The sequence below is a fragment of the Orbicella franksi genome, chromosome 3 (genome assembly GCF_964199315.1).
Source record: "Orbicella franksi chromosome 3, jaOrbFran1.1, whole genome shotgun sequence".
Taxonomy (NCBI): domain Eukaryota; kingdom Metazoa; phylum Cnidaria; class Anthozoa; order Scleractinia; family Merulinidae; genus Orbicella; species Orbicella franksi.
The window spans coordinates 12,642,291-12,669,981 of record NC_138147.1 but is presented as its reverse complement, the minus strand read 5'-3'; the positions used below and the strand labels follow the sequence as shown (position 1 = coordinate 12,669,981).

Sequence of the window (27,691 nt, the reverse complement as noted above, 5' to 3'; positions counted from 1 at the left end):
CATCCTGGCCTTGTCATAGACCTTGATCTGAGGCAACCCTTTTTTTTTCGATGTCAGCCATAAGTGCAATCTTGTGGAATCGAAAACAAAGCTGCACGGACACACGGTCAGGCTGAAGAACTGGATCCGACTGTGTACATGGATCATTGCATCAAACACAACACTTTGTCATCTTCCTATCCTTCCTGAATAAGGCATGGTATGGTAGGCTCTGTACTATCCTGTTGTGGTCGTCCTCCTCCTGGAATTCCATTGCATACCCCTTCCCCACATATTGGTTGATGGCATTTTTGTCGGCGTCAGCCTTTTCTGAGTTTTGTTTGAGTAGTTTCTCCGTGCTCTCAAGTCACTTGATTGCTCGATAGTAGTTGGACATGGTTATATAGCGGAGGTACCTCATAACGTTTGCCATCAAACTTCAGTCCCTCCTTGAGCTGTCTAACTGCATCTTCCTCCTCACCAGACATACGTGGATCTTCTTTATCAACATTTCCAGCATACTACAGCTCCCAAAACTTCTTCAAACTGACATACGATTGACAGCATGTAATGAGTTTTGTTAGAGGATTTAATTTCCATTGGTCCTACTACGATCCACCCCTAGTTAGACTCCATTGCTTTTTCCCTATTTTACAATTGCCTCTCAGAAATGATAAGTAGAAGTCTGTTCCTTGTAAGATATCTACCTATACCAAGAGGTGAGGTCTCTTGCCTGTACTTGTAGGTATACCTCTCTAAGCAAATCTCCACCGGTTCTAACGGCAAACAGATCTTACCTATGTTGAGTTGTGCTATCTCCATTTATTTCGACTGGCTCCCCTCTAAGGAGGGGAAAACAGCTGGTGCAGTTTGAAAAAAATGTCTATCGCCTCCCAGCAATTTCAGACGACACAAACCCACTGAAAATGTGGGTATTTGACCCTGCATTTCTTTAAACCTACCATGAAGTAACCTATAATGACAATGACCGCACCCCTCGCCACTGCCTTTGGGCTAACGACAAACTGTATTCTATTCGAAATTGGCGAATCGGATTGGTTCTCTCGTCGTTTTCTATTTTAACAATAGAGTGTTTCTGTAGAGGAAATGTCGGTTGATAGCTGCCCCGCGGAAATGTGATGTTCTTAAAACAAATATTTGCCCGAGAAGAGAAACGTCGGTGGGCAAACATACTTCTTTTAAGAACATCAAATTCCAAGGGGTAATCATCAGACCGATAATTCCAAGACATAAATACTGTATTGTTTTCGTTGCTCAACACTAAATGCTCTTCCGCACGGCAGTTTAAAAACCTTACTTTGATAAACTTTTAACTTTTTTAGATGAAAGGCGTGACAGGCAAATGTAAAATTTGAAAAAGAAAAATCACTGACAAAAATCCACTAAATGCAGATCAATAAATCTTTCAATTTTTACTCGGGCTTCTGTAGGAAAGCCCGATTCATAAAATGCAAGCCGTTTGGTCGCCAAAAGAGGGGTCATGGTCCCAGGCGTTCCTAGCGTTTATAAAATAACTGAGATACTACGCACGCTCTGAGTGGTCAATAGCGTTGCTAAACCTATGTTCTACTGTACCGGTAAACCACGGTTCCCGATCTTTGGCAGCTCTACGCGGGAACTAGAGAACTCGGAACTCTAGCGACAACAAATGTAATGAACAGTTTTACCTTTCACTGGCTGAGATATCAAGAACACGAACATCTTTTCATTCAACATATGCATAGAAATTTGCAAGGAAAAAAAGGACCAGAAGTTGGTCGTCATATAAAGCTCTATCAGTTTTTTCCACCGGCAAAAATTTAACGCCGACTCCGGTTACGCTTGAAATTAAAATTAAGGAAGTTTTAGACCCTTATTTCGGTGCTTTGTCAGCTGGGCTTAACTGATCAATTTGGGTTGTGACAAAAGCAGGGAAAATATTTCTTTCTATCAGAAATTTTGAATTCAAATTCAATGCATGGATGCATAACACGTTAAATGAATTTGGTTTCCGTAAGCTTAACTTTCAAGCAATAGTTTTCAGTAGCAAAATACAGAGAAACACGGACTCCATAGCCTTCAGCATAAGTAAAAATTCTGAATAAATTTCGGAAGTAGCGTTTCTGTAACTAACCTTTATTCCATTCGCAAAACTTTGGATAGTTATCGTTAAACACTGCGTTGAATCACTTCGCCAAGCACATGAACTTTGGACTACTTGAACACTCTTCGTACGGCCTTTTCCTTTCGTGATGACCGATTCCACCTACGAATTTATCCATGCATTTCCCCATCAGAATAATTTTGAGTTTATTAATATCCTTTTTGCCTTTCACCGGTAATCTTTTCCTTTCCTTTCTTAAAACTTTCTTAGCGTGAGACGTTTTCGTCGCTCTGCTCTGCGGATTTCGTGTCCGGCGCGGAGTCTGTGCTTTCATTCTTTCAGTCGCTATGATTCGTTTGTCGCGTCATCTCATCAATTTGATGAGAATAAGCCACTTGATCACGAACGTACAATAAATTTTCCTCTCATTGACAGGCTTTTCCCATGGTTATTTCATATAAGCGATAGACCACTCTTTCTATGGGTTTACCGGCGCAATAAACCATTTGGTATGTTGGGAGAACACTCGAATTAACAAGTAAAGAAGCCTCGACTGTGCTCTGTTCTGTTGTAAAGCACTTAGGAAGCGGTAGAGCACGAAAGAAGTGTAGGGGGAAACACGAGACGCAGTCGAAGTAGCGTAGCGAGTAGTAGGAGTAGGAGTAGGAGTAGCGATAAAGAATCCAATACTTTCCCCACGCATTCGGCTGAATTTTCAAACCAAACTTTATTTTCCAAACGAGTGAAAGTGGCGTCAGCCGTGCTCTGTTCTCTGATAAAGCACGCTAAAATGAGCCAATCACAATCCTTGTTAGAATTGCTCAAATAATTTGATTGGCTAGCGAAGCAACAGCTGTCAATCACAAACTGGACTTCAGCTAAGCTTTCAGTTTCGAGTAGTTTCGAGCGGCTTTCGAGAGAAGAAAGATGCCTTCAAAATTCGCTTTTTGGTTAATTTTTAAATAAGGATCGAAAGGCAGGTAAAGGTTTACAGTCCAAAAGAATCCGGTCGTATTGTGGCTCATGGAAACGTGCACTTTTCCAATGGAAATTACGAACCAAGGAGCTTAAAGCTTGTGGATGAAAATGCGAAATACCGAGTTGAATTTGAAAGGAGCTACAGTTATTTACGGCTTGCAGCCGCTTGCAGCAAGATTGCCCGAACTAGCGTAAAAGTTAGAAAGACTACACTGCTCCCACTGGTTCTACTCCGAGCACAGAAGAGAATATCAGAGCAAGCTTTGAACTGACCACTCGTCGGTTCACTTCGCTGAGATGACCGGAGAACGAGCGTTACTACGCTGCATGTAAGTGTTATGTGAGCAATTGAGTATTTTTACAAAAATAAAGCTTCTCATCATAAACAGAGACAGCTCAGTTGTTGTTTTCTGTCGTTGTTTTACTTCTTAAGTATCATTTCTGCCTTCTTAACAAATAATATATAGATTTAGGCCAGCCTAAAAGCGGAGCTCCTCAGTTATTTTTCGGAATGTTGTTACTAATGAAAATAATCCAACATGTGTGAGGTAAATTGCGAATGATTTAATAGTTTCAGCCAGAACTAGTATTACATCAGCAGATCGAGGTGTAAGATGGTGTGATTATGAAATATAGAGCCACGATTTCAAGGATTTCTGGGAAGCTACCAAAAATCTTGATCACATAACAGAACTGTCTTCTGTGCTTTTTGGTGGCATTTCTTGTTCTTTCCTACCTTATTCAGAAAGACAAGGCATTGTCATTAATCATTATATTCTTCCTTAGTTAACATGGGGACTCCCACACAAAAGAAGTTTACACATTTTTTTGTTGTGGGGACTGATTGAAATGCAGTGGTTACAATATACTCAGTCCCTGAATCTCTACCAAATGAAATCTCACAAAAATACCAAAACAGTATACATATGTGAAAAGTTGGAAAGTTTTGTTTTCTAACTTGTCCCCAAAGATACATTTAACCATCTTCCCTATTGTATGGAGTCTCCTCCTGCTGGAAGGGTTTGCAATAAGCAAAATCACCCTTGCATGAATATTACGATATTTTTTTTTTTTGCTGATCATGAATACTTGCATAGGCTTCTAATAATAATTTTATTATTCAATTTCAATGTGATTTGTTCTTTTTCTCGACTGGCATTGTGGACTACAAGAGCTGCGATTGGGTTCCATTGATTAATTTTGCTATGATTAAATTATACCAAGAATTATCAGTGAGCTAAGAGGAAGTTATATTATGTACATGTATTTTGTCTGCACTACACAACCAAATGCACTCAAAGGTTATGAGGCATAGGTACATTTGTCAGAAGAGCCCAGCATATCCAAGATATGTTTTGATTGACACATCAATTAAGATAATTTACAGCAAAATGGATAAAAAATACATCAATATCCTACATGCACCAAAGCCAGACATGGGGTTATAAGGCAATCGTTTAAACAACAGATTGAAATAATTTATAAATTAGAGAACACTATTTCTACAACAGAATGGAACAAATTAACCTTATCGGACATTGCGAATGGCAAGGCTGTCTGTAGAATGTCGCAAATTTATCAACCCTTTCTTTCTACAAAAATGCTAATCCTGCAACTTTGCTTAAGACCCAGTTCTCCATTTCGTGTTGGCAAAATATGAATTTATGCCATGTCCAATGCAGATTATCACAAAATTGATTTAAAAGCTCAATAAATATCATTTTAAAGCCAAAAAGCCAATTATTTACATAAACCGCGAGTAAATTATCTCTAAGAAAAACTGATTAAATTAACAGGCACTTAAAAAATAATTAGTTAATATGTGTTTCTTAAGAGTGAATGCCTATAAAAATCGACCTAAATCGCCTATCAATGGCACAAGTCGAAAAATTGATTTCGCTTGTATTTTGCCCATAGATAGGTCCTAGTAAGAAAAGAAACGGACCATAGTTAGTTTCTGCTAATACAGCTTTCTTTGGTAGAAATATGCCAAAAACGATTTCACCCCGATTGGGCTCAAAATCTACTTTCGGTTTTGCTGAATTTTCCGAATATTTGATTGCTTCGCGCTTCGTAGAACAGCTACTTGAGAATCTTTCAATGGATTTTATATTTAGTTCAGGTCTTCGTGGTATGACTGAGCGAAAAATAAAATAAATCGAAGCTAGTTTTGAGCTCGAAACGAGATCAAACAGACACGCAAAATTTTACAATGTGTTGCAACCGAATTATTGCATTAAAACATCGCCATATTTTTCTATGGGCTATAACTTTAAATACCATAAAAACACTTTCTACGGGTTAAACATACACCCAGCTGTTAGGATATCAAAAAATATCTCTGGGCAAATGGTTTTAAGTCGCCCGCCTTGGCCTGTGTTTCTCATAGATTTTACCCAAAATCCGCCGTTGGAATGTAAACAATTGCGTGACGCGGATAGTCACTCTCGAGTAAATATTCGTCTTCAACAATCCGATGAAAGCAATTTTTGAAACAATGTGTGGATAAAATAATGGAAAATGTTTTTTTTTTGTTTAAGTTAGTATAAATATATGTATATTTTTCGTTTGCATTGTAACACCCACGACATCCCTATTATTATTATTAAGAAAGTGACTACAGTGCTCCAGGAAATGATTCAGGTGAATAATTTTTAACTCGCTTGTTTATTTCCACAAGATGGCTCAGTTATTAATTTCACTGATAAGTTACAATACAGTGACAGTTTTAGAGATACACTTAACCAATCCTCTATAGTTTATGGCAATTGAATCATTGACTGACAAATAAAGTCAAGTGGAAATACCATAAATTCTATAAACTACTAATTGCGTGACGGCATCTCAACTCTTCTAGCTGTGTACAAAATTTGTTTTTACACAATATTGGCCGTTTTCACACTAGAGACGGATAATCGGACGGATAAAAATAGACGGATTATCCGTCTAAAATGAGCACCGTTCCGTTTTCACACTAAGACGAATTATCCGTAATGGACGGGTTATCCGTCTCTAGTGTGAAAACGGCCATTCTCAAACTCAGATAGAAAACCCGGAATTTCTGGAATTGAATTAGCCGAGGAAAAAATTGCGTTTGCGTTTCAGTCATAGTGGGAAAAAAATCCATCTTTTCTACTGTGGTTGTTTGATAAATTAAGTGACAGTATTAACGCTATTCGCTACCTGTCTGAAATTTGCAGATCATAACACTGGTAGACAAATAAACATTACAGTGGTCGATCTATGAACGGCAAACGTCCATCTTGTTTTGTTCGCGGAAGTCGGTCACGGAAGAGCGAATTTCAATGAAATATATATATATAATTTGATTAAGCGATTAGCCAAAATAGCGGGCGTCGATAAAACCAGGAACATGGAACATTCCGGAACGTCGAATAATTATAATAATTTTGCGGAAAATATATAAAATTAAATTTTCAAAGATTAAATCAAACAAAAAATAAACTGGTATCAACTCGGAAAATAAAACCAAATAAAAAACGTAACAAAAAAAAAAAAAAGAATGAAAAGAAAGAAAATTAAAATGAAAGTGAATGCAATGAGTGAAGGTTAGCAACTAAGAAGAGTAATCTATTCCTTCCAGTCGTTCGCAGTCAGTTTAATCACGTGACTGTCTCTTATTCCCAGATTTCGTTCTTCACAGGAAACCAAGGTGGTAGCGTTCGAACTCCTTAATCAGACCTAAAAATATGGGTACACGAGTGTGATTTCTTTATTCAATTCATTACGTCAATACAAAGAAATGCGTATACACGATTTCTCATGAAGAGATAGTTTCTCCATGAGACAGAAATAGGACTCTTCAGCATTGAGTTTCTTGTCTAAACTAGTTCGGACTTCTCGAGCTCTGATGACAGTGTAAACAAATACAAAAAAAGTTTAAAAACATTTGGCCACGCGTGCGCTGTCTTGCAGGGTCGCTGGTCAAAGCTTTATTGTCTCAAGAAATATTTGTTACAAGCGTTCAAATGCATTTCCTGGAAAATTCTTTGTACAGTACAAGTCAATACTTAATTAATTAAAAATACTTTTACCGTAGGCTATAATCTTTTCATCGCTAGTTCAACTTCACGTGCGGATCGTTATCTGACATTCGATCAAACTTAGTTTTCTATCGAGCCATTCAAGTTCAATTTTCTCTCGCGGGGTCAGCTTGAGAGCTTTAGTCTCGATAAGTTCTTCTTTACTGTGTTCAAAATATAACCATGCTACGCGGTTTTTAGGTAACTTAAATTATTGCTCGAATGTTCTGCGGAAATCATCTTAACCGGAAATCGATCCGTCGAAATCAACAAATACAAATTTAATCACTGTAGCGTTCCTTCAGATCACGTAAGGCTACAAACGAACAATATCAACTTGTTATTACGCTTAACAAATGAACTTAGAACGATTTTCTTTCTAGAACTCGTTCTTGTAATTAAAATGATCAAAGAAAGAACGACAGCTTAAAACGACATGGCGGTAACACCCGACCTCCAAGTGAATTGCTTTTAATTGGCGTTTTTAATTAACGAAATTTCTAAAGCAATGCCTTTCAAATTATTAAAGTTAAAAGTGGTCCATTATATTTTTCTTTTTTCACCAAAATGTTCTAAGATAGCCATCTGCAGTTTGTTGGAAACGAATTATATATTCGGGGTGACCGTCCGCGTCACGCAATTGTTTACATTCCCACGGCGGTTCAGGGGAAAATTTATGAAAAACACAGGCCAAGGCGGGCGACTTAAAACCATTTGCCCAGAGATGTTTTTTGATTTTCAAACAGGTGGGCGTAAAGTTAACCCGTAGAAAGTGTTTTTGTGGCATTTAAAGTTATAGCCCATAGAAAAATATGGTGATATTTTAGTGCTATAATTCGTTTGCAACACATTGCAATATTTTGCGTTTCTGTTCGATCTCGTTTCGGGCTCAAACGAAACCTCGACTTATTTTATTTTTCACTCAGTCATACCATGAAGACGTGAGTTGAATCTAAAAACCATTGAAAGGTTCTCAAGTAGCTGTCGTGCGACGTGCGAAGCAATCAAATTTCCAGAAAATTTAGCATAACTGGAAGTAGATTTTGAGCTCAATCGGGGCGAAATCGTTTTTCGCAAATTTCTTCCAAAAAAAGCTACATTAGCAGAAACTAACTATGGTTCGTTTGTTCTCTAGCTAGGGCCAATCTTTGGGCAAAAAATGAGCAAAATCGATTTTTCGACTTGTGCCGTTGTTTGGTCCATATTTGTGGGCAGTGGCTCTTAATAATGTAATGCAGTGTATCTGTCACAATGTTGCAGTTATGATATTACTACAAACAGAATGGGTTGCAGAACTGAACCTCCAAGTCAGTTTATTCAATGAACTTGGTGCAGAATTTATAATCCCATCAAGTTGTCTGTAAATACAGAGAAACCAAACAAAGCATTACAATCATAAGTAATGAATTACTAAACTCTTTTACATGTACTGTATGAACAGTGTATGTTCCATTAATATTGGGGATCTCTCAGAAGCTGCATCCATGATAAATTAATTTGTTCCCAGATGCATTTGTTTATAGAACTTTTCACAAATTAATATCTCTGTCATAACAGTGACCTCTGTGTTCTCCAACAATTAGCACACAAGAAAAATACACTCAGTAAGATATTGTTTACAATAAAAATCAGTGCCTATAAGCAATCATAAGGACCTTAAATTTATATTACCTCAGAAATATCTCACCAGGCCATGGTTGCTTTGAAAATCTTTGATGTTTTAATACAGGCTCCCCATCTGTAACCTGTTCATATATTGACTGACAGGAACAGGCATGTAATTCCTTTCTTTGATATACAGTATACTTCATTGTTAGCTGTTTACTGAGTGTTAGTAGTGAATCAAATGCTAGGGGTTGGTACTCCAACTTTCACTGTGGCAGGCTCTGCCCTGAGATACAAAGCAAACTTACATAACTGTTATGAACTTCGCCACTTGCTTTCGAGAGCAAATGCAATTTGCTTCAAACAAGCAACTGGAACATTGAGGGTTATAACAATGTGCACAGTCCCAATCACAGGGTCATCCAGGCTTTTTGGTTGTACATATAACTGTACAACTGTATATGAGTTCAGCTTCCAGAAGAAAATCAGAGTTTGTCAGGATAAATACTGATGTTCTTGCTTACTCAATGAATGAATGAATGAATGTGCAGTTCCAGAAGATATTCACACCCAACACCCATTCACGGCCAGTCTTTAGAAATTCCAAAGTATCAGGAATCAAGAGCTCTAATAGAGAAAAAACCTCCATGTGGGGTATGAATCTTTTCTTGAAGAAAACAATGTCTGAGAAATCATTAATTACAAAATAATGTTTAAGAAACATCTTACCTTTCAGAGAATTTTGTAATCTACACTGTCTGGCCAGTTCATATACATGTATTTGACAAGTTGACACTGGGCATGTTTGTAAATTTGTGCACTTCAACATCACATTACTATGTAGTAGCACTGGCCAACTAAAAACAAACAGCATAATTTGGTTAATTAATATACACTGTACATTATTAGGTTGAAATATTGGTGTAGATTGTTGCACATCAACAGATACAGAAACTATTTGCACCTGAATCATAATGAGTGAAAAATCATGCATGAGACATTTACATGTACATGTAACAGCCCTCCACCTCAGAACCATCACAGATATGATATGATATTTTTAAACTCTCTGAAATTTCAGATTATTCAAGATTAACATATGCACATACATCATCTGGGGCAACCCTAAAACACTGAATTTGGAAACCGAAATCCAGAATCCAGAATCTGGAATCCAGAATCCAGAGCCAAAAACCAGAATCTGGAATCCAGATATTATGAATGATGATAGAAATAATTCACTTCAGCAATGTCTAATAAATAAATATGAGCAAAAATAATTTTGTTGTTATTTAGTTTCTTGGCTTTACTTCAGCCACAGACTGTAATTGCTAAAAAATTATTGACTAGTTCTGAACAACCCTTAGCTATATATCTGGCCCCGTTGTTCAAAAGCTGCATAAAGCTATTCATTCAGTACATCACTATCCAGTCAAGGTTACTGAGTTTTTGGGTGGATAGAGTTACTCATAGCCTGCGAGCAGGCTCTAGTATCTGTCTCTATTGTCTGAGCAGGCTAAATAGGTGTCTAGTGTTTTTCTGCATTGGCATGTCACCAAGAGCCTTCATGCGGCTTTGCCACTCACACCCCCAGCCCAAACACGAGAGCCTACTCATAGGCTAAGTTACCCATCTTTTGTTCAAGCTGGCCCTGGTGAGAGCCTGGTTCTTGTCTAGATCAAATTGCTCTGAGAAGACTGGTGAGCAGCACATTAACAACAAGCTACTATAGGCTATTGCAGTGAGTTTCTGGCAGTCTTTTAGCATCTTTGAACAGCATGTGGTCTGATCTGTCAGCAAGTGAGAGGCAGACGGAAGTAAGTGTGCAACATTTCTACAAATTGTTTTAATATGATGGCCGCCAAGAATATGAAATGCTGATTTGTCACAGTATCAGTGTGGAAATTGTGTTAATCTGGAATTGGTCTCGTATCTGTTGGAAAAATCAAATTTCATATTTAGACCAGACGGGTTAGCCCTTGGACTTCGAAATTGGGGGGCGTGACCGTCAATGTACAGGGGGCTGCCACTGATGGATATCCTGTTCTCTATTACATTTTCTATCTTGTTCAGTATGTACTAGACATAAAGGATAAATTTATACTTCCGGTAAATTGAAGATCACTTATTAAACAAAATGGCAATTACCAGCAAGCTTATTTTAGACACTCTCGAGGTGCTTGGAATAAAATTAAGACGCACTTTACTGAGATTCTCATAATCATAGCCCTCACTAAAAATAACGGTTGCACAATTTCAACAGACGGGGAATTTTTGTTTCAAAAAAGGTTAAGTTTGAGGTCCTTTTTACTTGGCAGCTTACTTTTTACAGTCGAAAAGCTAAGCAAAACAATTTTCACGTATTTGAAGAACTTATTTTCTTTGATTTGCGGATTCCGGTTTCCAGTTTCTGGATTCCGGTTTTTGGTTCCAGATTCCGGATTCCGGTTTCTGGGTTTTAGGGTTGCCCCATATTTAACATATTGTTTGCTTCACATTCAGTTTACACATGGCTGTTATCCAGCATAGGCAGACTTATAAGTTTTCCTTCAAAAATATATTGCAACAACTATTGCATCTTTCGTTACCTATTCTTGTGATGAAATGACACAAAATTCAAGAACAAGAAGTCATAAGCATAAAACTAACTTACATGGTAGTGCTTACAGTTCCTCTTACTGTCTGCATATGCTGTCCATAAACTGATGCTGCCTGGACAATGTACTCATTATTTTTCTGATCACACCTTTTAAAACGTCACTGTTATATAATTTGCCCTGAAAAAGCAATACATGAAATGTTATGCCTTTGGCACTCACCAAATACCTTTACATGATGTATAATGTACACCATATCAACATTCACAATTCTCTTTACTTTCATTGTAACTCTTTTGTGTCATTTTCCCTCACTTGAAGACAGGACTTCCACATTAGGTTATAATTTGCCTCTGGAATCTCTGTGAATTCACAGGGAGTGATAACAATTAAATCATGACTAATTTTAGCAAAGGAGGCGTTCAAATGTCAGATTTTAATGCTAAGTTTATACAGTAGCTTTACATTACTCTTCGTACATATATATAACCTCTCAATTATTGCACCTATAGACAGAAGGTGTGCTGGGGGAAGAAATGTTCTAAACTCTCTGAACTTTTCCCCCTTACCTGTAATAGGATGACTATTATGAACTACGGTTTGTAACCAACACCAACATCAGCTTATGTATACACATGTATATTTTGTTGTCGTCTGTAATCATAAAAAAAAAAAAAAAAAATTAAAATCCTCCATAAAGTTCACACTCAATAACACTGCTACATGTAGCGCTGTTACTGGAAATCAATTTAAGTGAAACTGTTGAAACAGCTCTGCCAAAATTTTTCCTAGCAGTTAAGGCAGGATAACAGAATATACATGTACCGGTAGCACACAGCAAAGGCTAGAGATACACACGTTAGTTATCAGTTAGGATTTGGTGAGCTTCTGTGTTGTAGGTATGGTGGAAAATAATAGATTATCAGAAATGAAGGTTCCTGAGACATTTTGACAGCACTGAGAGGAATTAATATATAAATTCACAAAAGAAGGAGAAGTTCTTGCCCTGTCCAGTTCTCTGTAATAAAAATATCATTTACATATGAGTCATTTATAATATGTGGTTTGTGTTTAAAGCTGATATAATGAACACTCTGATTCACCAATTCCAGTGCATTATTTACATTTACATGGTATACCTCGGTAAAACCATAAAACATTGCGTGCGACTAAAATAAAAAATATAAAAAATAAAAAGAAATGCCTAATTCATAACAATTTAAAATACTCAACACTAAAACGAATGTAATTCTTTACTTGAAAATTATTCTCCCGTAATGCCTATGGGCCAATTACAGGCATGCTAAAAAGTCCTAACACAAAGTAAAAGGAAATTAAGAAAACTATTGCTTTTTTCCGGAAAATTGTAGCGACTGAAGACAATGATGGAACACTCTGAGAGTGCATTCTATCAACCTGATGAGATAAAATTTAAGGAGAATAGAGAATTCATGAAGTTATATCACAAACAATTTGGTACAGGACAGGAGAAAGGAAACTGTACAGCCAGGAAGAAACTGAAACTTTCTTCGACCAGCAAAAAAGTATGCATGCACAACAAAGAAAACAGTCAGTGACATTCATTTAATAAGTTAGTAAATAAAAAATTAGTGTGAAGAAGAGAGCAAAGAGAGAGAGAGAGAGTGGAGATAGGAGAGCGCTCTCTCCAACTAAATTGTGTATGTATGTATGTAAAAGTTATTCTTATTACTGAGAAATGGTCAGGGCAAGAACTCCTATTACACTGTTCAATTTACCGAGTCAATTAGTACTATCTCACTTTTTTGGAACATTTCCATATTAAGTGTAAATACCGCATTGGGGAATAACCTGTTATTAACAAAATACGGTCCATGTACCCCCAACCAAAAGCAATGGCACAAATAACATGAAATAGCCAATCAAAATCAAAGCAGAGCTTTATTTGCAGACAGGATTGCCATGCATAATCGTCTACTCGACATTTTGGACTATATAAGCATTTCACCAAACCGAACTAATTGGACAGACAACAAAATAAAACGAGGAAATCTACATTATAAACACAAGATGCATATCACTACATCTGAGCTCGAGTATCAACAGCAAATCCCTTTTCAATGAACGGTGACCGAATAAAAGAGAGGATAAAGAAAATTCGTTTAAGTTTGCGGTGTTAAAGTTGAAAAATTATTCACGCTTAAATTTTAATATTACTGAGAGTCTGTATTTTTGCCGACGGCTTAATTTAGCTATGCAGTCATTTTATTGGCAGTAGCTTTACCAGTCTTCAACCAATTTAACCTCGGAATTCACAAAAGCATTTCGCCAAACCGAATAAATTGAACTAACAAAACGAGGAAATCTCCATACTTTGTAATCACAATATGCAAATATTCACATAGGAACAAAAGTAAACTTAGTAAATCCTGTTCGCTTCAGCTTAAAATGGTTTGTAGACCTTTCTTGGTTCAGTTTTCAACAACAGAAGAACAAATTTTAGCAGTCTACGAAGCGGCAGTGCTAACTAACTCAGAGAAAACTTCAAAACTCGCCCGGCCGTGTTTACAAGTACGATTTTGGTTAAGCTTATTTTTAGATGTGAGGTTATAAGCTTAAATTGACGACGAAAATCGATAGAAAACATAATTTGTTTACAAGTTACAGCAACCTCCAAAGCGACCCACGTGTGAGTTTTATAAACCTGCGAGCCAGCGAGCCATGCGAGCCAAAGGGCGACCCATGCGAGCCATGCGAGCCATGCGAGTCATGCGAGTCATGCGAGCCCTAGTAAAAATGTTAAGATTTTTTATTTGTTACATTTACATTCACATGAGAACAAGAACAAGAGCAATGGAACAAGATGAATAAGATCGCAATATTAAATTCTTGCAATATTAAATTCTAAGGGAAGGGACAACCACATGCAGCAGTCAGCCAACCGACAAAGTTTTGGTAACTCTGATTCACTAAAGTGCGAACCTGTTAAAATTACGCGATTCACTCACCATTCTTGACGCCAATACACGGAGTTGCCCTGAAGTACTGTTCTCTTTTTTCTTGAATGATTTTCAACGTGGATATCAATGAATGACAGGTGCCAATGGATACCATTCACTTACCCATTCGAGTAGCGGTGGGGCGGTGGAGCCGTACGTTTCTCTCAGAAAATTTCTCTACTTTAGTCCTGAACCTTAATAAATTTTTGACGCATCGTTTTTATTTTTTGCGGATCCTGGGCGATTTGAATACACAAAATTTTCTCCAAACAACAAAAATATGAAACAAAGAAAAAAATTCATCACACTCAGGGTAGCCATTACTATGACGCAAGACTTGGCACGATGTGCAGATGTTTAGAGCATTTTTCATATTTGCCGTACCAGCAATAGTTCCGGTAACCGAAGCGAGATTAGGATTTTCTTTTGGGAATATTTCAATTGTAGGCACTTTTGTAGCTAAATTTTTATTTAAAATTAATTTCCCAGGCCCGAAAAGAGAGAGTACCCTAGGAGCGAGGTTGTACCGTTTATACTCGTCCCCAGGGTCATCTCCGCTTTCAAGATGGCGGGCGAGCGGTTTATAGCGATAGTTTAGTGATAGTCGAGCGCGAGATCTATGTTTCTTGGCGAAAAGTCGACGACCTCTCAGACCAGTTGAAGAAAAAAAAAATACTCGCATAAATGGCTCGCATGACTCGCATGACTCGCATGACTCGCATGGCTCACACCGTGGCTCGCATGGCTCGCTGGCTGGCAGATTTAGCAGACCCCCCACGTGTTATTGTTTAGAGACGAGCGAAATTAAAACGATGCAATTTTTAAAATCTCTTACAGCATGGCTTCAAATAAGGAAGACTTTTAATGGATTCCAATTGAAAATAAGCTTATATCGCCGAGGAAACTTGTTAATTTTCATACCAAACGCAACAACAAAAGTCACTTACCGCAAGTTGGCAATTCAGTTCGGCCAGTGTAAATCTTCCAGGCAGAAACTTGCAGCAAAAGTTGTGAAGACTAAACTGAAGTTATATTTTCGATAGATCAACGAATCAACCACTTCTTTCCGCTACGTTTACTGTTTTGCAATTTCTCTAAAACACTCGGGTACGTTTGATTTCTCTAATGTTCATCACCTGACCAAATCAGGTGACTTTTGAATTTTCTTGCACGGCTGCACAGCATCACGTTCGCGCGAATTTTGAACTTGGCCATGGGGAGTTCGGCAGTCTTCTGAATCAATTTGTCGGGTACTTTCGCCTCCTTTCTATAGCCCTCGTTAGCTTTGGTTCACGGCATTGTTGGGTATTATTTCACCTCCTTTCTCTAGCTCTTGACTAGCTATAATTCACGGCATTGTTCAGTACTGTTTCGCCTCCTTCCCCAGCGCTGGCCAGCTCAGTCTTTTTCGCGATCTTCTTCGCTACTTCTTTGCCTGTTAATTCTTGCTTTCTGTCTTTTGCTTCAGCGCAACCCTGTCTTAAAAATATTAAATCAACCTCCGCTATCGTTTTTCTTTTCCCGCCAAGAAAAATGGCATTCACCCGCTACCAACTGAGGGTGCATGTCTCTGTCAACCTGTTAGCTGGAGTATGGCCGCCATCTTGCGCGACTCCGTCGTCGTCGTCGTCGTCGTCGTCGTCGTCGTCGCCGTCGTGCGTACGCGCCCACGAGCAGTACCGCTAGCCATGATAACCATGAGAAAATCAATTCATGGGTTTCCTTTTCTTCCCTACATGGGTATGGGGCTCCGCCGGAGCTCCGCTATAATGTCTTTTATCGAAGCACTGGTTAAGTTGAGAATTTGTTTATTCGCTACGTGTTTTGTCGGCGGTAATCTAGCAAAACTTGTTATTTTAGTACAGTTTTAACACTGCTGTTGCTAACAATGGTCTCCGCGAGCCGTATTTACTACAGGCATAGAGCTCGTTTCCATTGCGTTTGTCTGAGTCACAGGGGATGTTTAATTTGGGTCAAATTTGTCAAAATTCCGAAGTAAAAATTTGAAGGCCAGCTTACCGTCATCAACCCGTGCTCTGTTCTCTGATAAAACACGCTCTTTCAACCAATCAAAGCGCGCGTTATATGGAAACGTAAATCACTCGCCTAACGGGTCGTGATTTACAAGCTTTTCACGTGTTCTCCCAACATCCCGCGTTGTTTATTGCCCCAGTAAACGCATACAAAGAGTGGTCTATTGCTTAAATAAAGCGCGGAAACTGAGGATGACAGTGCGTCAACTTGTGTTACGTATTCGCTCTTCTTGAATGCGGTGTTTTGAGTTTAAACTACAACAACACTTAAAAATCTATGACTACTTACTTGAAAACCAACTATGATGCTAAGACAAACACCTCAGATGTTGAAAAATCAAGAATCGTCGCAAACAGAACTTCACAGATAAAGCAAACAACACGCAACTGGATAGAGAGGATACTCAACGAAGCAACTTAACTAGTAAATATATCATATTTGTACGTAACTATTGTGACGTGCTGAAATATCCTCATTCTTTTATATGTTTTTATTGTGTTCAATAAGCTTACTTGTAAAGTTCAACTTGATCTTGCGTTACGAAGCCCGAGTAAACGCTCTTAGAGCGTCTAGTTTTTTTTACATATCCTCGCATGCTTACAGAAAGATTTTCCCGGACGAGTAATTCGGACGGGCACAATGAGCAGCTAGTGTCTTTTCACTGATGAACACTATCAAGTCACGTGATCAAATTAAGCCTATAAGAATCGCAGAAAAATTAGTTGTGAACTATAATCGCTAGTAGACAACAATCGCGCGCGTGCTGCTCTTGAAATTGGAAATTGTTCTTATTTTCTAGGCTTCAAACATACGCACAAATAGTAGGATTTTGCGCAGTAATGTGTCTGTCAACACAATTAGACTCCCCCCCCCCCCCCCCTGGTTTTCTATGAGTGATATTCATCTCGGCTACGCCTCGTTGACTATTCGGCTCATTAAAAAACTCGGGCTCGTAGTCTAAATGTTAACTACTTGCAAGCTTTAAACAGTTACACACAGCAGGTTCTCTCTGGCCAACTGCCACTGTACTTCAACAGAGTAACGTTAACGACCTGAACAGTTTGAGTTATCGTGCTTTGTTTCCTTTCACAGGATGCATATATAATATTTCCAGAACTTGTCTCAGTCCCCGTTAGGGCAGAGGCAGTGGACATTCTTTCGAGTGTGTTCTTGACTGCAACTCTGTACTTTTCTTTTACGAAGTTTGTCTTTGCTGCCTCACTAAGTTTGGGTTAACTAAGTCCTCCATTGGCCAGACTGCTACTCCCCTCTTCATCCTCCCTGGAAAGTACTTGCTTACTAAAATATTCGAAAAAAACTGCAAAGTTGGCTTCTTCCTTGACCTCGGTCAGTTCCAGTTCCCATTGCCCGGACAATTCTGGGAGAATCTTGGTTTCCATGAATTGCTCAATGGATTTTCACCCAGGGCTTCAAGAGCTCTGACCTAGTCCCCAGTTTTAAGTGTCTAGTAGCTCACGTAGTACAAAATCTGTTGGGATCTTAAGTAACTCTCTGTTTGGTAGCTTCAATTGCGACTGTTTTTGCCCTAACCACAAAAGGGTGGCTTCATCAGACTTGGCTTAGATAAGTACTCGAAAGCCATGGCTAAAGTACTATGAAATGTTTGTTGGTATTCGATCCACTCATGAGCGTTTTTAATCCTTTCTTCATGAGCAATAATCCCATCTCATGACAATTTGGCAAATAAGCATCCATCTTCTACACCAACATTGAGAGCTCTGTTCTCCATGACGGATATACTACAAACTACTTCAAATGTCAGACAGGGCTGCCCTCTCTTCCCCAACCTTTTTATATTGGGGACAGAGATCTTAGCAGCCAGGGTAAGACAGGAGAGAGTCATTGAAGGTACTACAATGTTTAATACAGAAAGCAAGATAAACCAGTTTGCTGACGACACGTCTCTACTCTTGAAGAATATCACTTCAATCATCAACGTTATTGGATACTCCGACTCTTTGCAATCATATCTGGACTTAAACTCAATCTAGGAAAAACCAAGACAATTTGGCTTGGATCTTGGAGGCATAACCTAAGCAAACCCGTATGACTAAACTGGACGAGTGAGCCTGTGCGAGCCCTTGGAATTTTATTTCCTAAGATAAGCAAGAAAACAGCAAGAAAAATGTGGTCCAAAAAATTGACAACCTTAACATTAAACTAACTTTATGGAGAGGGCGCAACCTCTCCCTCTTTGGCAAGTACCTTATCGTAAAAAGCCTGGGAGTTTCACAAATTGTTTACTCAACATCTATGCTGTACATTAGTCTAGATGACACCTCCATAATCAAGAAGTCCATAATTAGTGACTTTTAATATATTACGTTACTAGTTAATTTTTGTAAAAATGTAATATATTCTATACCTAATAGTCCAATGGTTTTGTGCTCGACCACATCGTTGCCACTTTGTCTTTCTGCAGTTCTTTCCTTTAGTTTCTTTTAAGTTTTGTAACGTGCTTAATGTAGCAATGTGTATGTGAATAGTTGAACAATGCCAATAGAATTGTAAATATAAAAAAAATTCACCTTCTGTATGCGGTTTTCCACTTTAATGGCGTTGTTTCCGGGAATTTAAATCGTTTCGAGAATAACTTGCTTTATGGCATCGACATCCATCTTTAGGTTCTTATCTTTTCTTCTTAAACTCACAACAGCTCTATTATCATCCGACTCCGAAGGACCATAATAAGCATCTCACAGTCAATTTAAACGATAAGCAACGACGAACTTATTTTAATGCGGAAAGTTCGACTTCAACTCGTTTATCGATAGCGTACATGTACATGAACAGTTAACCCTGACCAGAACGAAATTCTTTCTAGAACAGGTCTAGGCTGGAACACTTCAGTCCTTGTCCTCAAGTAGGTTCCTAGCAATTTTACAGGTTTTACAAAGAGAAGTGAATAATTCGTGTGACAATTCGAAGTGAACAAGTTACAAAGAAACGCTTCTTCGGTCATTTCTTCCAAAAGGTTATCAAAAAGCGATTCTGGTAGAACAGCAACGTTCAACGCTTCATGTTCATTCATTGATTTGGCGAACGATATATTTTACTAGTGACATTTGATCTTTCGTATTCCTAATTGGCTAGCCTTTGAATCAGTGAATGATTTTAGCTTTCTTATTGGTACAATAAGTCTAACAGACCATATTCGTATTCTCGGTATTCGACTGGAACTAGATTATAACTGAGGCTAATGCGGGGCATCTTTTCAAATGCAAATAGCATTTATCCCTTTTTAGTGCAGAGTGCACTATTGGGATGGTTATGGGAGCTGCCTGCCGCTAAGGCACTATGGCGCTATTGCACTATGGCCCTATTGCACTATGGCGCTAAGGGGTAAACTTTAATGTTTGTTTAATTAATTAATTTCAATTAATCAATTAGTCTAGAGGCAAGGAAATGGTGGGGATGGGGTAAGAAAGGTACATGTGTACTCTACGCAAAACACGTTTCATCGCCGTCAGTCAGGTATGAACATCGCAAAGCTATATATTTGTTTCAGGTAACCCCTTGCTCTCCTTGCGGTACCATTCTCTTTAGAACAAAACGGAATCACGCACAAATGTCGAGTGGTTTTCCTTATGGTAGAACTCAACATGTAAGACGCATGCGTTCTAGCATCGTTAGTGTTATACACTATCTTTCCACGCGGTATTTTAAATGTCATGTCATGTGACCAAGGACGGCAGTTATTTTTCAGGTAGCGCCAATTGTCCCTTTTTATTGCAAAAGTGAAACGTTACTGTCGCTGCGTAGCTTTTAGAATTACACACAGGTCGGTTCAACAAATATCATCTGCTGTTTTCAATCTACAATAGTGTGCTTCTCAGGGTTCAAATGTATTGCTTCTCCTTAGCGGCTTGTTTATTTCTTTCCTTAATCGTGTCTGTAAGAGAGCCCAGAAAGTTCCCAAGTTAGTGGCTTTAATACTCCGCAAATTGTAAGTTTGTAACAAAGGAAACCAGGAAAGTGCTCAAATATTGCTGCAGACTCCGTGGCACCTAATGAAAAGCGGATATTAATTTAATCAGTCTTTGACGAGACTCATTCATATCGGCCAAGTAGCGCTGTTTATTTTCAGTACTTTTCGTTGAAAAGCTTCTCAGCCATCAATATCGTTGTGTGTTAATTTTGAATTGTTTTTATTGTTAACAACAAAGGTGGCAACAGAAAAAAAAGTTTATTTCGTGACTATCTGATAATTAAATTAGTTCTTGTTCATCGGTAAAATTTTCATTTTTAGTAAAACAACATCGTTTCTGTTCCGTTTCTTCATCACTACATCAGATATTTAACGTTCTTTCATTTATCTCCAAAAAACAAGCACATCTTCCGTGTGTTGGAGAAAACAAGGGTTTCATATTACATGCCTTTGCGAGGAAAACAAAAGTATCAAGTTACAAAGTTGGCGTGAAGAGCTAAATTGCCACGTTTGCTGCTTCAACGTATTATTGAATTTAAAATGAACGAAAATCAACGTAAAATACCAGGAGTAATTAATTTGTACGTAATTTTTGGACCTTGAATGAAAATACGACCTTGAAACATATGCACTGCAAAGGGGAAAAGCCCTAGCAGACTACCAAGGTAGACACAAACCGGAAGTGAACCGAGCATGGGTGAGTACTTATGGGACTACCGTGCCAGAGCTATCAATTGCGCTCTGCTCTATCTGAGACTGTCTCACTAGTTAATGATATTCCACCGAATGGGCCTCCATTGCAAGCTAGTTCCAGTCCAATACCAAGAATACGAATATGGTCTATTTATGAGCCACTACGTATACAATTAAGCAAGACCTTGTTTATGTTTTCAACGACCATTCACATGCATGAGTGACCACAATTACGATATCGAGTAAATCGACTCACGCACAAATCAGTTATGCCCGTATATACCTGGGATTATAGACTAATCAACAATTAAACTTGCAAACTTTATAATTTATTACTCCATATAGCATGCACTTTTGCGGCTCACTGAAAGTGCGTGGAGTGTTTTTTTTGGCAGTAGCCGTGTGCATGAATTTTCGTTTGGTACAAACATGCTTGCAGATCTTTTTTTTTTTTTGCAAAATCCCCCACCCTCCTCCCTCCTCAAAAGTGAAATGGTCCACTCCTAATATCTGCTTTATTTATCACTCCTACTCCTGATGTAATTGATAGACGGACGGACGGACAGATGGATGAACGAATGAATGAAATGATATGTCAGTGTAAGGATTCTTTTCTTGTTTTTATTTCCCAGGAGTCTACGAAGCGTCCAGAAGAAAACGGGGAGATGGAACAGGCAGAGCATGCATACACCAGCGGGGAACAAGAAGCACCTTAGCAAACAGAGAAAAGCCAAAGAGTATGATGTTAACCTTAAAATGTAAATAATAATGTAATAATGTCAAATCTGACCGAATTGGACTCCACTCAGTCCTATTACCATTGCGAATGGTACTCCCTGAATAGTACTCGATAAATAATGAAAATGATTTAGAAACTGCTGTCATAGCGAAAGCAAAAAAAAAAAAAGAAAGAAAGAAAGAAAGCAAATAAATAACACTTGATTCAGTCTTTAATTATATAGCAGTCAGTTAATCCAGCGATTGTCAGCACAGCTATTATCCTTTAATTTTTGAAAACTGTCCAATTTGGGAAAAAATAGGACAGTTTGTCTCAGCCAATGAAATTAAGCTATTAACCTTCCGAAGATCTCCGAAGATCACCCGAACGCTCCCGCAGATTTCCGAAGATTTCCGAAGATCACCCAAACAATTCTAAATACTTCGAAGATTACCCGAACAATTCCGAAGATTTCCAAATATCACCCGAACATCTCCGAAGATTTCCAAAAATCACTTGAGTACTTCCGAAGATCGCCCGAACACTTCCGAAGATTTCCGATGATCCACCCGAACACTTCCCAGGATTTCCGAAGACTTGTGACAATCTCCGGCGATCTCCAAAGATCACCGGATATTTTCGAAGCTTTCCCAAGTTTCGGAAGATCGAGGGCCCAGTCTGTTTTTCTTCAGTTACTGTAGTTTTCCTTGCAAAGCCGTATTTAATACCTCGCGAGCTATATAATTAATAAGTAACAGGACTACATACTTGTCCAATTTGGAAATAATTAAAAAATTCCTCTGACAGCCAAATTGGACTTGGCCTGCGGCCTCGTCCAATTTTGGCTGTCCTCGGAATTTTTTTCATCCAATTATTTCCAAATTGGACAGCATGTAGTCCTATTACATATACTAACAACGTTTTTATAAATTCAGACATATATTTCAAGGGAACAAGAACGGATGACCCATAACTTATGGTTTGGTGGCCTGGGGCCAAGCATATAAATCACACCTTGAAAAGCTTCTCAAGCTCCAAAAGCGAGCTCTTCGCTTTATTTATTTTTCTGAGCGAAATCAACATACGATTCCTTTATTTATTGATGCCAGTGTTTTACCGTTAAAGTTTTTGTATTATGAGCTTTTAGCTAACCTTATGTTTGAAATAAGACACTGAAATGCTCCTGGAAACATTCAAGATCTCTTTCAAGACATTTCTGATATTCATTCTTACAATACTCGATCCTCTGTCTCAAATAATTTTTACACACAAAGTTCTAGACTCTCAATTCAAGTAAATTCATTTTCTAGAATCGGAACAAAAATTTGGAATGAAATGCCTATATATTTATGAAAGCTTCCAAAAAACAAATAGTTTTTGAAATTCTAGCTTCAGAAGACTATTATATTGATCTTACAGAAATCGTTCAAAAAGTAAAGCTGAATTTATTTTCCTCCTAGCATGTATTCATTAATACTCAATAATTTCGCTTTAGTGTATCTGTAGTCTCTCGTCGTAACTGTTGTTTATTATTATTTGTAATATCGTTAGTTTATTAGTTGTCTTTAGTCATCGCTGTCAATTCTAGTCTCTTTAGTTCTCTTGTTACCTTCCGTTGTATTTAGTTGTACCTAGTTGTATATTAATAACTCGTCCAAACATGACCCGCCTAGATTAGCTCAGCTATCCGCGGGCATGTTACAATTGTAATTTTAATTTGAGAACAAATAAAATGTATGTATGTATGTATGTAAAGGCCGAAAAATGAGCGTTTCTCCTTACTGTCGAACTTTCTAAAGCATCTAGAGTCAAAACTAGGGCATTTCGTGGTCAGTTTCGGACATTCTGTGCCAATAATTTCAAGCCACCTCTATCTACCTTTTTCGAGTTCACACCCCTCACACTGCAAAAGAGCAGTCCCCTTTGGGGTAGCTTTAAGAATCAAACGCAATTGTTCTACTGACGACTTTCTACAAAATAGATGTAAGGAATACAAAGGGTATTTGAAATCGCAAAATTATCCAGCGGAGCTTGTTGATAAACAGTTCGACAAAGCTCTTAGTATACCAAGAGACGAACTTTTGAGGAAAAAGGTCAAGCCAGAAAAGAAAGTTTTTCCATTGATGCTCGACTACAATCCAATTTTGCCTGATATCCAAAAAGTTATCAAAAAGCACTTTTATCTATTACAATCCTCACCAGAAAAAGAAATTTTTCCATCCAAGTCGATATTTCCCGCTTATCGTAGAACCAAAAATCTTAAGGAGATGTTGTCGCCATCAAAATTTCGGGTAACCTCTAGGTGAAATCAAAGAGAAAACGGAGGTTGTTCAAAATGCAACAAGAAGTGCGATCTATGTAAAAATTATTTAATTCAAGCTTCGAAATTTCAAGGTTCGGCAACTGGTCGTCAATATCCCATTCAACAAAGGCTGTCTTGTTCGTCACAAAATGTTATTTATTTAGCCACTTGTGCCAATGCAACCTGCAATATGTAGGCTCCACCTCGACTGAATTTAAAGTAAGATTTCGTAACCACAAGTCGAACATGCTGAAGAACAAAAGAACCTGTGAATTGGCCATCCATTTTAATAACTCTGAACATGAAATTTCTCAAATCAATTTCATCATCATTGAACAAATTAGGTCTTTTGAAAATTCCTTACATCTTGAACAATTATTACTCTCTAGGGAGGCCTATTGGACCGCGCAATTAAGTATTTACCCTTAATCCTCATGGTCTTAACAAACGGCGGGAATTTAGATCAAAACACCGTATTAATTAATACAATTGAGTAGTTGTGATTTGCCACTTTTCCAATATGACGCATTTTAATTTTAATTTTATTCTATTATCATTTTTTGTTATTTGTTTATTTCTGAGTTCAGGAGCTCTTTTCAAGGATTCTGCTATGTTTGTCGTCGGCTTTTCATTCGGGGGCTTTGGAAGGGAGATTATTACTGTAGTTTAATGGCCCTTTCCTGGGATCCTGTTATGATTTCTACCTAATTACATTCATTCAGAGACCTTCAATGGGGAGCTTGTAACTTCAGAGTAAACACTACTAATTAAGTTAGATTTTTTCTCTCTAGTGTTTGTCACTTATTTGTATTCACCTTATTTGTATTCACATGTCACCCATAGTTCTTTATTTGCCTTTGATTGTTTAATCTTTTTCACGTTGTAATGTAGACCTTTGTTGTATTACGTAATCTCAATCTTAATATTTCTGCTTTGTATATAAGTCGGTGTTTCTGTAAATCGCAACCATTGTAAATAGCTTTTTAGTTTTTAATTTTTAACCTAAAGAAGGCCGAACGGCCGAAACGTCGTACATTAAACTCGCCCAGAACAGTCAAGAGTTGGTCTCTTCGCCACATCGTACACTAAACTATATATAGATAGATAGATAGACAGACAGACAGACAGACAGACAGACAGACAGACACAGACAGACAGACAAACAGATAGATAGATAGTTATTACAACTTTTGAATAAAAACGAGCTTTAAATAAGATTAAGGTGCTAGTGATTACGTAATTACAAGTGACAACTAATAAAAGAGCAGAAAGTGGTGCTAATTAACAAAGGACAAAAAACAAAATCAACAAAGCGAAAAAATATTGAATGAATCGAAAACAAACTACTATGAAGATAATCGGCAGAGTATGAGAGATAAAAACTAAAAACTAAAAAAACCAAACCGGCTAAAACAAATAAAATAACCGAAGAGGCAACGCGGCAAGCATTGGAAAAAGCAAAACCCTCCCCTACATATAACTGAAAACATCAACTGTAACAAAATCCCAAAACGAGGCCTTTGGAGCCTGAAAGGGCAAATTAGCAACAAAATCCCTGGAGGGGCCCTTCAATAATATTGATCATAATAAGATCCCTTGACAGGGCCTTTGAGTCCAATCAACACCTAAAAGGCTGACAAAATCCACGAAAAGGGCCTTTGAACGATCAATCAATAACGTACAATATAGGAGAGGAAATTAATTATAACAAATTCTATTTTTCGAATGAAATTCCTTTCTTTTATTTAAACCTGAGACAACCTGCATGCCTCTTGTAAGATTTGTTTGTCAAATAGAACCAATAAATTGTATCCATTTTAGCATTCTGCAAACAGAATATAAGTGGACATAAATAAATAAACAAATTAATTATTCAAAATTATTCCATTAAATTACTGTAGCTAACATAATAGCCACCTAATTTGTTATAAACTACAACTAGATTCTAATCTGGGACCTACAGAAATTTGATTACCTATGATATTTTGAACTTTAACACCCAACATTTAAGTCCATTGTATATGGGAGTAGACTCTTTTTCCTTTATGTTCTAACGATACTAATTTATGCACTGCGTCATTTACTCTGTGCAGATGATACTGCTTACAAAATTCCAACAGTTTAGCTGTTCTATATATTTAAATGATTCTGTGGTTATTTTACGAAAGGGCCTGTACGGTCGAATATTCTTTGATGGCCTATGTAATTTAGTAATGTACAAAGATGTTCCGATTTCACTTCCACTTTGCTGGCAATCAAATTGAAAATCGTCAGTGTAAAACGCAGACTGCGAACTGCAAACCGGGGTAAAATGCAGACTGAGAGTAAAACACAGACTGAGAGTAAAATGCAGGCAGTAGACTACAGACTTCATAAGTACATATCGTTTTATAGTAATAGTATCAGGCGCTGATCTTAAACATGATTATTCAGGCTAATTGCAGTGAAAGACATCAGTCCGGTCAGCTGCGTCGCGCTCCGGTTAGACTGAATATCACTTTAGTTAGCCTGGATATCACTTAGCCTGAAAAAAAAATGCTCCAGTTAGCCTGTTTTCGGTTAGGACTCAATGGTCAGTCTGCATTTTAGTCTGTAGTTTGCGGTCCGCAGTCTGCGTTTTACACGGACCGAATCAAAACTCTAGTGTAAAATAAGCTTACTTACACTGTAAAACTGTAATCAACCCTAAAGCCTACCACTATCAACAATGAAAAATATCACATGGCTCACCTCTTAATCTTTTCAAGAAAGTACCTATTCTTGTGTCAACATTTCATGGCGTTCAACTTCAAATTTTTCTGTTGCGGATCTTGTTAGGGACCGGTCATTATTTATCGCCTGGTGGGGGGGGGGGGGGGGGGGACGGAGTATTTTGGGCTGAACACGGCGAAATTTAGCCGACCCCCCCTTTAAATGTTATATCACCGAAGTGATCCCCCCTCAACACTGTTGACAGCTGTCGTGATCTCCCCCCCCCCCCCCATGCCATGTCTTCGCACCCATATTCAACTTTTGAGGTGTATATTCAGTGTTTTTTAACATTCCGGTAGAATTTCAATCTATGATGTACTTACAGTATAATGAGGCCCTTATCCCGCAGTCTCAAAAGTGTCTCTTGATCCGTGTCTTTTTCTAGTCTGGATCTCATTATCTGTTGTCAGCTGACATGCAGCAATATAACAATCTCAAATGGTTGAACAGTGCAAAGTTACTTTTTTAATAGAGTGCAAATTTAATAAGAGTCCACCAAATACCTATGAGCAGGTCATATTCAGCAGTAATTCGGCCATCTGGAAGGGCAAAAATGAGCGAAATGAGACGACTATTCTGTTGATCTGTAGTGATAGATCAGCCTTTGTTTTGTTTTTTGTTTTTTTCCACTTTTTCTTGTTTTCTTGTGTTCTTTTTGCTTTTTTGGCTTTTCATTCAGTGTGTGCTTGTACCGTGACTACAGCTATTTACTCATCTGGTACAAAAGTTAGATCTGGTATACGACCAGTTGACTGTTCATCGAGGTCAGCAATGACAAGATCTTGTTCGGTATTCTCGTCGTCATCTGACTCGTAATAATGATATTTCAACGGGAAGCTTTCTCACCCGTAGGTGATCTACAGAAAGGTCCCGATCCAAAATAACATTAAATTATTAAAAAATAAATACACAAATTAAAAAAAATGTTAAAAATACAAAAGTAAATTATAGACTAATAGA

General features: G+C 37.9%; 1 protein-coding gene and 1 long non-coding RNA gene across 4 annotated transcripts in view; one reads left to right on the top strand and one right to left on the bottom strand.

The window, feature by feature from the left end:
- LOC145483035 (uncharacterized) overlaps positions 1-22,364 on the top strand; it is a 45,773-nt gene extending 23,409 nt beyond the window's left edge. For all 3 annotated transcript variants that reach the window (XM_081461657.1, XM_081461655.1, XM_081461656.1), the window contains exon 5: positions 21,593-22,364. In XM_081461657.1, the coding sequence (XP_081317783.1) occupies positions 21,593-21,676 (84 nt within the window). In that variant the 3' untranslated portion in view covers positions 21,677-22,364. The remainder of the gene's footprint in view (positions 1-21,592) is intronic.
- Positions 8,909-11,664, bottom strand: LOC145481310 (uncharacterized). The gene is made up of 3 exons (XR_014048618.1): positions 11,363-11,664; positions 9,439-9,566; positions 8,909-8,995 (listed from the first exon to the last, which is right to left on the bottom strand). It is a non-coding gene; the product is annotated as an uncharacterized LOC145481310 (long non-coding RNA).
- Positions 22,365-27,691: the final 5,327 nt, after the last annotated feature.